At 42.0% G+C, this 12718-nt stretch overlaps 1 protein-coding gene across 6 annotated transcripts in view; it reads right to left on the bottom strand.

Annotated features, from left to right (window-relative positions):
- The window catches only part of NAPB (NSF attachment protein beta), a 79489-nt gene that overhangs the window by 42489 nt on the left and 24282 nt on the right, over positions 1 to 12718 (bottom strand). For 4 of the 6 annotated variants that reach the window (XM_064275709.1, XM_064275712.1, XM_064275711.1 and 1 more), the window contains 3 exons: positions 11610 to 11764; positions 10408 to 10524; positions 7967 to 8044 (listed from right to left, as the gene is read on the bottom strand). In XM_064275709.1, coding sequence (XP_064131779.1) covers positions 7967 to 8044; positions 10408 to 10524; positions 11610 to 11764 — 350 coding nt within the window. Of the gene's footprint in view, positions 1 to 7966; positions 8045 to 8195; positions 8243 to 10407; positions 10525 to 11609; positions 11765 to 12718 lie in introns of all 6 variants that reach the window. The other 2 variants (XM_064275710.1, XM_064275713.1) reach the window with 1 other exon arrangement.

Here is a 12718-nt window from a genome sequence, read left to right as displayed (position 1 = left end):
GGACAGTTTTATAAAATAAATTGCCTCATATGCATGCAAAAGCTGGACAATGAATAAGAAAGGCTCAAGAAGAACTGATGTCTTTAAACTCTGCTAGCAGGGAATACTGAATATCATGGACTGCCAGAAGAACGAACAAATCTGTTTTGGGAAGAAGTACAACCAGAATGCTCCTTAGAAGGATGGCAAGACTTCATCTCACATACTTTGGACATGTTATCAGGAAGGACCAGTCCCTGGAGAAGGACATTATGCTTAGTAAAGTAGGGGATCAGGGAGAATGAGGAAGACCCTCGACGAGATGGACTGACACAGTAGCTGCAACAAGGGGCTCAAGCATTACAACGATTGTGAGGATGGCACAGGACCAGGCAGTGTTTCATTCTGTTGTGTGCACGGTCGCTATGAGTTGGAATCAACTCGACAGCACCTAACAATTCCACCACCATATTTGAATGATTATGTTTTGGGCCTATTTGTTTCAGCCGACCCTAACTAATATACCCCCCCCAAAGCAAATATATTTTCTTAGCATTATTTATAATTGGAGAAAAACTGGAATCACTTAAGTAGCTACATATGAGTTACTGTGCTACCCTTAAGAACCAAGACAAAAAAGCGGATGCCCACTGAGTTGATTCCAACTCACAGCGACCCTATAGGACAGAGCAGAACTGCCCCATGGGAGGGGGTGGCTGCTGGATTTGAACTGCTGACCTTTTAGTTAGCAGCCGAGCTCTTAACCACTATGCCACCAGGGCTCTGACCATTAAGAGTAATGGATTAAAAATGTTAATATTACAAGGCTGGCATTAATCCAAAAAACACAGAATAATAAATGCTGGAGAGGTTGTGGAGAGACTGGAACACTTAGACACTGCTGGTGGGAATATAATATGGTACAATCACTTTGGAAATCAATTTGGCACTTCCTTAAAAAGCTAGAAATAGAACTACCATATGATCCTGCAATCCCACTCCTTGGAATATATCCTAGAGAAGTAAGAGCCTTTACACAAGCAGATATATGCACACCCATGTTTACTGCAGCACCGTTTACAATAGCAAAAAGATGGAAGCAACCAAGGTGCCCATCAATGGATGAATGGATAAATAAATTATGGTATATTTACACAATGGAATACTACACATCGATAAAGAACAGTGATGAATCTGTGAAACATTTCATAACACGGAAGAATCTGGAAGGCATTATACTAAGTGAAATTAGTCAGCTGCAAAAGGTCAAATACTGTATATGACCACTATTACAAGAACTCGAGAAATAGTTTAAACAGAGAATATTTTTTGATGGTTACGAGGGGCGGGGGTAGTAAGGGAAGGAGTTGGGTATTCACTAATTAGATAGTAGATAAGAACTACTTTAGGTGAAGGGAAAGACAACACTCAACACAGGAGTAGTCAGCACAACTGGACTAAACTAAAAGCAAAGAAGTTTCCTGAATAAACTGAATGCTTCGAAGGCCAGCATAGCAGGGGCGGGGGTTTGGGGACCATGGTCTCAGGGGACATCTAAGTCAACTGGCATAATAAAATCTATTAAGAAAACACTCTACATCCCACTTTGTAGAGTGGCATCTGGGGTCTTAAATGCTAGCAAGTGGCCATCTAAAATGTGTCAATTGGTCTCAACCCACCTGGAGCAAAGGAGAATGAAGAACACTGAGGACACAAGGTAATTATGAGCCTAAGAGACAGAAAGGGCCATGCAAACCAGAGACTAGATCAGCCTGAGACCAGAAGAACTAGGTGGTGCCTGGCTACAACTGATGACTGCCCTGACAGGGAACACAACAGAGAACCCGAGAGAGCAGGAGAGCAGTGGGATGCAGATGCCAAATTCTCATAAAAAGATCAGACTTAATGGTCTGACTGAGACTAGAAAGACCCCTGAGGTCATGGCCCCCAGACCTTCTGTTAGCCCAAGACAGGTAACATTCCCAAAGCCAACTCTTCAGACAACGGGATACAAAATGATGCTGGTGAAGAGTGAGCTTCTTGGATCAAGTAGACACATGAGACTATCTTGGCATCTCCTATCTGGAGGGGAGATGAGAGGGCAGAGGGGGTCAGAGACTGGTGGAATGGACACGAAAAGAGTGGAGGGAAGGAATGTGCTGTCTCATTAGGGGAAGAGCAGTTAGGTATACATAGCAAGGTGTATGGGAAACCCTGGTGTGTAGTGGTTAAGTGCTTTGGCTGCTAACCAAAGGGTGGACAGTTCGAATCCGCCAGGCGCTCCTTGGAAACTCCATGGGGCAGTTCTGCTGTCCTATAGGGTTGCTATGGGTCGGAATCGACTCGACAGCACTGGGTTTGGTCTTTTTGGTTTTGAGCAAGGTGTATATACATTTTTGTATGAGAGACTGCCTTGATTTGCAAACTTTCACTTAAAGCACAATAAAAATTTTAAAGAATGTTAAAAGTTCTTCCCTAAATATTACATTTAAAAAGTATAGCTATAAAAGGATAAGTACACAATGGTATTCTTCTTGCAAATATATAGACATACAGAAAAGTCTGGAAGAATACATTCTTTGAACACTTCTCAGAGCTGTCATATTACATATACTTGTGGGATTCTTTGATGAATGTGTATCTTCTCCCATAAAATGTAGGCTCTATGAGGACAGGTCCCGGGTGTATTTTGCTCACCCTTATATCCCTGACCCTAGCATAACCAGTAACCAACTGCCATTGAGTTGATTTCGACTCATGGGGGCCTCATGTGTGTCAGAGTAGAACTGTGCTCTGTACAGAGTTTTCAATGGCTGATATTTGCAAGCAGATTGCCAGGCCTTTCTTCCAAGGTGCCTCTGACTGAACTCACACCACCAATCTTTCCGTTAGCAGCCAAACACTTAACCAGAACCTAGCATAATGCTTATCATATAGTCAGTGCCCAATAAATAGATGTTAAATGAATGAATGCAAATTGCACTTCAAATAAAGGTTTCCTAAAAAACTAACAATATATGGATTGGAGCCCTGGTGGCACAGTGGTTAAGAGCTCAGTTGCTAACCAAAAGGTCAATAGTTCAAATCTACCTGCCAATCCTTGGAAACCCTGTGGGGCAGTTCTACGCTGTCCTACAGGGCCACTGTTCGTCGAAATCGACTCAAAGGCATTAGTTTTTTTTAATATATGGATTAATTTGGAATGCACAGGAAAAAGTTTTTCGAAGAATTTATGATTAATCAGAAAACTCTTCTTAGAAGTGTCTTCATTCTCTAAAGTATTTTAGCACCCTTATCCATCTTAAGAAATAGGGTAAGGAATGAGAAACATAACTAAATTTTTCCGTAAAAAGGATCAGATGAGTAAATAACCACTTCCCAAGGCAGGGGGCAGCTATTTGTCTTCATATTTCTTACAGCACCAGAATGTAATGAATAGGGCTCGGGTGACCCATATGAACCATCTGTCAAGAATTTCACTTGGTTTAACTTAATACTTAAGGAGCTTTAAACCTGAAGTGGTTAAGTACTTTGCTAGTAACTGAAGGTCGGCGGTTCAAACCCAACAACTGCTCTGTGAGAGAAAGATGTGGCAGTCTGCTTCTGTAAAAATTACAGCCTTGGAAACCCTATGGGGCAGTTCTACTCTGTCCTATAGGGTCGCTATGAGTCAGAATCGACTCAATGGCAATGGGCTTGGAACCTGATACTTATTAAATAATGGTATTGGCATCAAAATTTTATAACTGTAAATTACAGCCAGATTTATCATAGCAAAAGAAAAATTTCAAGTTCAGTTTTTAATACCCACTGCTGTTGAGTCAATTTCAACTCACAGCAATCCTATAGGACAGAGAAGAACTGCCTTATAGGGTTTCCAAGGCTGTAAACCCTTACAGAGGCAGACCATCACATCCTTCTCCAATGGAGCAGCTGGTGGGTTTGAACCACTGACCTGTCAGTTAGTAGTTGAGTGCTTAACCAGTATGCCACCCATTTTTAATAATGCTAATTAAATCAGTGATGAGATTTCATGGCTTTTCCAGATTTTAACAGAGCCTGGAATTGAAAGGAAAGCATATCCACTGGTTTAACAGAGAAGTTCAGAGAAAAGAGGCTGACCACGGGTTACCTTTGGATGTTCACACTTAGTTTGGAATTTTAACAAATAATGAAGTTTGCTAGAAACAAGCAGACCCTTATACACTAGAAATCTCTATCTTAACATTTCGAGTACTATAATATCAAAAGTAGTCACCAATAATAACAGCATAGATAATAAATGCAGACATTAAAACCAGATGATTATCCTGTTATTTAAATAAAGTGACAAGAGATCACAATATTACTTCTCGGGAAACCTGATAAGTGCCGCAATGCTAGAGAACACATGGAAGACTACAAAGACGTGAGCACCTAGTACTGCATCCAACATCGCTACCTTAGAGCAGGTGCAATTTTCACGGTTCAAGCTGGAGGGTCTAGTTTACAGGTGAAACAGCCTTCCAACAGCGTCAATTCTTTTAGATTAAATGCCCCTAGGCTGGACCCAACATGAACCTGCGACATATACCTGTCCCATTTCGTAACAAACAGTATTAAAGCATGTTCTTCAATGGCAGAAAATAGAAATGAGTCATAGTTCCTCTACACCATTTAAAAGACCATCTAAAGAGAAAACATTTGTTATCTGGTTCAATGGTTTAGCCAACTCTGAGTTGGTGAAATTTCATAGTTCACTGCCCACTAGCCAAAAATCTGTGAATGAATCAGAGAACAGACACTGAATAGTATTAAAAGTGAAGAAATTTATTTGTAACAAACCAGATATAAGCTGCCTTGGTGTAACAAATTCATCAAATTTAAACTTCACACAACTAACTCCAAACCAGCAAGTCCAACCATGGAAGAGAAGACGATGCTTCTAAACAGCACCGGGACCCAAACATCAGGGAACATAACACATTAACCCTGTGTGCGCACGTGCTCAGTCCCAGTGCCCCAGTGCCATCGAAACATGCTCAGTAGTAGTCTTAAAACATTGCTTTTAAAGGAGCAATTCACATCAGTGAAAGAAGATGCCACCTACTGGCCAATTCACAGAATGTTAGGGACACCATGAGGTAAAGAAAAGGGGTTTCAGAAGCTACCATAATATCAAATCAGTTTTTTTTTTTTTTTAAGGAAGGAAAAAAAGAGTATGCCACAGATCATTTTACCCACCCTCCAATTTTAAAGGGGCCCAGGTGGTGACACGGCATGCTCATGTCATCCCTGGAGCAGAGATGGCATGGCACGGCATGGCACTCCAGGGTCTTGGGTACCGGGAGTGCTTTGCTGAGCAGAGTGGAAATGGAACCTGACTCGAGGGGCATCAGCTGGCAAAGACGGTCTGCTCACAGGTGCTTTCCACCTCCCAAAACTCATCCAATCTAAATAAAGATATTATGTCCATCCCAGATACCCTGACCAAATAAATACTCCAGCCATGCCAGACCCTCTCCTTTCTGTTACATCATCAATTCCACACCAGGGAACACAGAAGGGCTCGATTCTGGGGCTCCACCATCTTCCACCAGGATCTTCAGTGATAACCTCTCCAGAAAGAAGGTCTATGTGCATGTTGCCAATGCACAGGGTAGCACAAATGAAATCAAGAAGACCAGAGGGTATCCTCAGAAAAGCAGGACAATTATGACGAAAAAGCCAAATAACGAATTCTATGTGACAAGTGTGAGTGAATTTTGAGTTGTATAATCCACATGTGGTGGTCAGCATGAAGTCAGAAGGGCGACCATCAACAATGCCAGCCTGACTTGAGTACTGACTAAGGGACCCTTCCCTGAACCAAGACTGAAAGATACAGGCATCATTTGTTTATCCAACAAATACTTATTAAGAGCCCTTTGTCCCAGCGTTCTGGGCTCCTGGGATACATCTGCAAACCAGAAAGCTCCCTGCTGTCATGGGCACCCATTCTGGTGAAAAGAAGGAACAATGAATAACAGGGATAAAATGAGCAAGCACATCACAGAGTATGATGTAAGGGGACATGTGCTTTAAGGCAAAAAAAGAAAAAGCTGAGCAAGGTAAAGGAGGGTTCCTGGGTATCACTGAGAGGGGTGGGATTATAATTTTAACTAGGCAGTCACAGTATGCCTCATAGAAAAGTCACTGAGATAACTGAGCAAAAACTTGAAGGATATGGAGAAGTTAGCCATGCAGACTTGAAGAACATGGGAAGTTAGCCCCATGGACATCTGCGGAAGAGCTCTGCAGGCAAACAAGAGCTGGTGCAAAGGTCCTGCGGCAGGAGGTCACCTGGCACGTGTGAGGAGCAGCAGAGGCCAGGGCGGCTGAAGCAGGGCGTGACGGGGAAGAGAATAAGAGCAGAGGTCTGGGCTGCCGGTGGTTTAGCCACTGGGGCCTTCAGGCCCACCTGCAAGGCTCCGGCTCTTCCTCTGAGTGACGTGGGGAGCCAACGCAAGGTTGTAAGCAGCAGAGAAACAGAATATGATTTACTGCTTACCAGGATCACTGCTGCTGCTCTGTTGCATCTGTACGTGGGGACGGGGGTGAGTAGAAACAGGGAGACCAATTAGAGGTTACTGCAGTGATCAAGTAGGAGCTGGGGAGACAATGACGTAGTGAGAAATGTGAGATTCGGGAGCTTTGGATGTGGAGAAAGAGAGAAGGCAGGGATGCCTGTGGTTTGGAGGGGAGCGCTGGGTGGGAGGTGAGATCAGAATTCAGTGCAGATATGCTGGGTTTTAGACGATGAGTTGGAATCGACTGGACGGCACTGGGTTTGGTTTGGACACAGATGGAGAGGTTGGCAGCAGGTGGACAGAGAAATCTGGAGTTTGGAGAGAGGTCTGGGCTGCAGCTAGATTTGCAACCAACTGGCGTACCGATGATATTTAAAGCTGTGATGCTGAGTGAGTCCAGAGAGGTCACCAAGAGAGTGAGTGTCAAATGAGAGATGAGGACCACGGACCTAAGCCCAGGGCATCCCATGATAGGTGGTGGGGAGAAGAGGAGGAATCAGCAAAGGAGTCTGGGTGAGCGGTCACCGAGGTGGCAGGAAAACCAGGCAGGCGTAACAAAGAGAAGGGAGAGAGCAACTGTCTGATGATATGACCCATTTGGGTAGGATGGAATTCTAACCTCTAGTGAGCATGCCTAGCCTTTGTTATTCTGCTAACAATCACTGATGGTCTCCTATCATCTCCCTCTTTCTGATTCTCACCTGCTGTCATCCATAGTACTCAGGACGGCAGTCTCATAGAAACATTTGTCTCAAATCTGAGTTGAAACAGACTCTGGGATCTGACAAATGTGTTTTCCTCTGAGATATACTCCATCCCTGTTGGAGATCCCTTGTTTGAGAAGACAGCGTAACACAGGAGAAAGCTTAAGCATTGGGGCCAGCTCTGGTGAGCTGAAATGCACTAAAATTCATGGAATGCCAACAAGTACAAAGTCTGGGAAACAACTGGTGCTCATTAACTTTTACCTCCTTCCACTCTTCTTCTACCACTATAAACCACAGCTCCAAAACCCAGAACCATGTCAAACACACAAATGGCCAAGTTAGCACTCACCTACCTTCTTCCCCACGGTCAGAGTCTTTGGTTAAAAGGCATAAAACTGCCCGCAGTACTTAAGCTTCCTTCACAGATCTCAGAATCCTTAGTGACAGAGCTGAAGACTATTTTGGCAATATCAACATTCTGACATGAAGCAGACAGACAGAGAAACAACTGGTGGGGTTTGGTAAAATTTCAACCAACTGTCATGTCTTACACATTAACTCCAGGAAAACAGCGTATCTGTTGGTCAGCACCGACAGGCCCCACAGGCCTCCGTGGGAAGTCATCTATGACCAGTCTGTACCACTCAGCTCCACTTGAAGAGGAGAGAGTTCTTGAGTAAATCTGTCTCCCAGTTTGCATTAAGTTTATGAGGAATCCTGCTGACTGCTTACCTTCTCAATGTCTACAAGTTCAGTCTCATAGATCTCTGCAATAGTAATGTGGTGCTTGGCCGCAATTGAAAACCTTCCCTGGGGGAAAATAAAAAAGAATCACAAATCTTTTTTTTTTTTTTTTACCTATTTGAGTGCCAATCAGTTTGGGAATGAACGAAAAAAGAACACAACTCTAGCCATCTCAAGAACTCCACCCCATAGCCGTTCAAGCAATGCAATGTCTTACCATGTCAGTGTAAATGTCGATGGCTGCATTTAAGCAGTTGATAGCCTCTGAAGCGTAGGCATTTAAGAAAAACAATGAAAAATCCATTTAGTCAAAGAGGGCTCAGGTGAAACTGTCTTCTCGGCTGTCAGAACTTTAATGAGGTACAATTTTGTGGTGGAGGGTGGGTAGGTTAGTTAGTGAAAAGCAAAAACAAATCATGCAGAAGGCCAGGCTCATCAGCATGCCTTTGTTCACAGTGGCTCCTGTATAATTTAGGAAATCACAGATGGAGCCAACGCTGGCTCAGTTACTCTAACCCTTAAACTGAGGATGCCATCCAGATGAAAGACTATCTTACAAAGAAGACAAAACCAGGGGGGTCGTCATCAACACTGATAAATTACGTCTGCTAAAGCTTAAATGTAAGTGTATTCTTCACTAATATCATCTAACTTATTTCTGGAAGGCAGTATGACTTCACAAGAAAGATTCAAATGGATTCTATTTTTCATGAAGCCAAAATCAAAAGCACTTTGAAATCCCTGTTCTGACAACTCTTAAGAGAAGTCAACATTTTGTATAACGTACAAAGATGTTAACTTTGGTGTAAACGTATCCACAAAAGGGAAAAAAAAATCCAATAAATGATAATGCTAATAAATTATATTAATTTTTTAATAAAATGAACCGATAGGCTTTCCCTGCCACAAAACGGTGGTGTCTTATTCTAGCATATTGTTAACAGCACCAAGTTTATTGCTTTTGGTTTAAAAAAGGTACAATGTGACTGAAGGATTAGGTAAATAAAATTAACATTAGAATGGATTTTAAAAGCAATTTTCCTCTAAAGTATATAAGAAATGTGGATTCATTATTATACCTTTAAATACACAGAAAAATATAAAGAGAAAAATGAGCTATCTATAACCAAAACCAGACCAGTTGCCATCTAGTCAATTCCAACTCATAATGACCCTACAGGACAGAGCAGAACTGCCCCACAGGGTTTCCAAAGAGTGCCTGGTGGATTTGAATTGCCAACCTTTTGGTCAGTAGCTTGAGCTCTTAACCATTGTGCCACCAGGGCTCCAAAGCTATCTATTAAAAAAAAAAAGCACAAGCAAACGGAACCTGCTGCCATCTAGTCACTTCCAACTCACAGTGACCCTATAGGACAGGGTAGAGCTTCCCCACAGGGTTTCCAAGCAGCAGCTGTTGGATTTGAACTGCCAACCTTTTGGTTAGCAGCCTGAGCTCTTAACCACTACACCACCACGGCTCCAACTCAAATCCACTGTTAGTATTTTGATGTACCCTCCTTCCGGGGCTTTTTGGACACATTTCTTTGTGTGCACACCTTTTTCTGAAATTGAGATGGTACATTCAGTCTCACGTGGTTCTCTCAATAGTCACCGTGTGACCATTTACCATCCTACTGAGGACTCCTGGAAACCAGGGATTCCAGTGTCTGCAGCCCGTGCTGAAGTACCGATGCCTTCTGCTTCTACCGCTCATTGGGTGGATGCCAGCTTTTCATTTTGGAAATAAACTATAATCTTTACACAAAAGTCCTTGAAAATACTCTTATTTCTTTAAGATACGTTCGGAAAAGTGGGGATTTCTGTGCTCAATAAAATGGACATGTGTGGTGAGGGAAGAAATACTTTTACTTGCTAAGTGTAACACTTTTCTAACTAAAAAAGAAATAACACTTGTAAAATTTTACCACTTAAAATACCCAATTTCATTCTTTTCTCTAAACAAATAGTTTGAAAAAGACTTTTTAAAAGACAGATGAATACTGTGTGAACCAGAGATGTTTGTAACCATTCTGATATTACAATCTTCCATTAACTGGATCTTAAAATTGACTAGATATTTAGAATAGGAGAACATTAGTGTTTATGATCAAAATACATAATTTCATAAAATTAAGATATAACAAGTCATTAGTAAAATGCAACACAAAATGGACTAAGAAAATAGTGTTGACAACTAAACAGCCAGGGTAAATTTAACATATTTTCTTCTTTTAACTAAGCCCTCAAATGATTAAAGAAGAAAAATATCCCTGAAGTTACTAAAATCTCCCTATTATTCCAAAGTACAGAAATTCCTTTTTACCAGGACTCAAAAAGGTCAGCAGCGTCTACTTTAAAAAACACCTGAAAAGCGGAGACACGGACAGGCGGGGCACAGCGATGACGCGCAACACGCACAGCCGTCTTACCTTGCGGGTCTGCCTTTTTATAAGCGTTCCCGGCATCCACAAAGCTAGTGGCAGAATCGTGTTTGCTCTGAAGCTGCATATGGAGCTTGGCTGCTTGACAAAATGCATTTCCCGCAGCTGAAGAAGAAGATACAACAATTAAACCTGGAGGAGTAAGTATCCCACAGAACAGCCCGTGTTAAGTGCTGGACCTACTCCTACAAAGTTACATTTCACTGAAGAAGTAGCATCTCAATTAGAAACGCATGAAAATACGAGCAAGTACATCTTGGCTATAATATAAAAATAATCAGAATCAAGTAAAACAGTGATAAAAGCGTCTCCATCTCAGTCCAGCAGAGCTTCCAAGTGCCGCTGGGCAATAAGCCTCCATTTTCTGGCCTGGTCACTCAACACCAGTAGCAAAGCCCTGAACTGTTCGACCCTATTCCACGTACACATAACAAAGGCAGACTAAGGGCTTCATTGTGAGGATGGTGAAGGACCAGGCAGGGTTTCATTCTGTTGTACACAGGGTCGCTATGAGTCAGAACCCACTCGATGGCACCAAATGACTAAAGAAAGGTGAGACAGAGGTCAAGGATGTTAACTTGCTTTTCTTTCTATCTTAAGCAGTCCACTGGACTTGGCTGTCATTGTTGAAGGGAAGAAAATAATTGTAAGTACAAAAGAAGTAATGCTCTACATAGCAACATTGAGAAATAGTTGAACAAATTGTGAATGAAGGCTACATGGAGAAAGTAAGTTTCTCAAAGAATGAAATTTAGGTCCATAATTTTAAAATCCAAAGAAAGTTTGAAAATCCAGTTTTTCTCTTAAGTTTATAGCAAAACCTGACTGAAATTTACATGAGGTTTAATCTGTTTTTATCACACTTAGTGTGAATATTCACGTATTTCCCTGCAGAATCACTGACTGGTCTGGTTTTGGGGTGCTCAGGTCTCCTCTGGGACGTGTAAGGTACCCACTTCATCATGAGGTTCCAAGTTCAGGGAAAGCAACAGGGCAGACAGCCTCAGAAAAATGAGTCCAGCACAGGTCAGACTGGCATCTGGAGACACTAGCTTCATAGGTGTCTACTCCTAGTATTAAACATTTGCTCTAAATTTCTTTTAAAGAAATAAACCATTCAATTCAGCTAAAGCTTCAGCTGCCGTCTCTTGTCCCAACCTCCTCTCCAGAGGTAATCACATAACTCCTACCTGGTTTTCTGAAGTTTCATCTGAGAGAAGGAAGCACTGCAAACTCTGAAACCAGCCTGCTTGGGTTCGATTCTTGGCTCCACCACTTACTTGTTGTGCAACCTTAAGTAAGTTACATAACCATTCTGTGCCTTGGTTTCCAATAACAAGAATACCTAGGCAGTTTTAAAAATATTTAACAATCAGTTCGGTATGGGTACTGACCAATCAGAATGGACACTGGTCACAGTGCTGGGACAGGAAAACCCCTGCTGGTCAGGCCTGAACCCTTTCGTTGGTGAATTACGGAGAGGTTGGGGTTCCCAAATGATGGGCTAGAGACACTGCCTCAAGTACCCTGGACAGCAACCCAGGGTATTTGAGGCAGCTGCTAACTACCAAGCGGCAGTTCAGGAAATGTACCAGGTGAATAGCAGCTTTGATGAGATCTGTTTCTGGAGAGTACAGTAATAACTTGGACCTCACAAGTGCTTAGAACAGGGCCTGGCTCACGTTACACACATGTTGGCCGTTATTATTGTTATTATTTGCTCATCTATCCTGGAATCATACCTGTGGTTTGGCATGTTTAAAAATTCACGTAAATGCCATCATACTCTACACTTTTACAAACTACATCCTCCCTCTCTCACCAACATTATCATTTTGGATAGTTTATCTATGTTGACTATCTCAGGACCAATATGGAACAGTCCATCCTTTCTGTAATATCATCACATCCAGACTCTTTCAGGCTACCTCTACTTCCCTACAAATATTAAGTGGCTTTAGTTTTACATTTTTATGCTCCTGCCTTCCAAAACTAGCTACTGGCGTACTTTTTCACTCTGAGCGCTCATTCCAATCACTGCTAACAAATGGCAGTTTGGTCTCCCCAAACTTGCAAGTGTCTTTAACGGAGCATACACTAAACTCTGGGAAGTCACATAACTTCTCAGGCTACATTTCCTCATCTATAAAACTGGTGTAATACTTGTCCAGATGAGAATCAAATGAATTTATCTTTATTAAAAAAAAACTTTGAAAACTATAAAGCAAAGCAGCAGTGTTATAATCACCACCATTACTACAAAGCCATAATTTCATCAAAAAGTCTAAGATTCATCCAT

This window comes from Loxodonta africana, chromosome 24, assembly GCF_030014295.1.
Source record: "Loxodonta africana isolate mLoxAfr1 chromosome 24, mLoxAfr1.hap2, whole genome shotgun sequence".
In the NCBI taxonomy this organism is placed as follows: Eukaryota; Metazoa; Chordata; class Mammalia; order Proboscidea; family Elephantidae; genus Loxodonta; species Loxodonta africana.
This window is presented reverse-complemented; position numbering and strand designations above follow the sequence as displayed.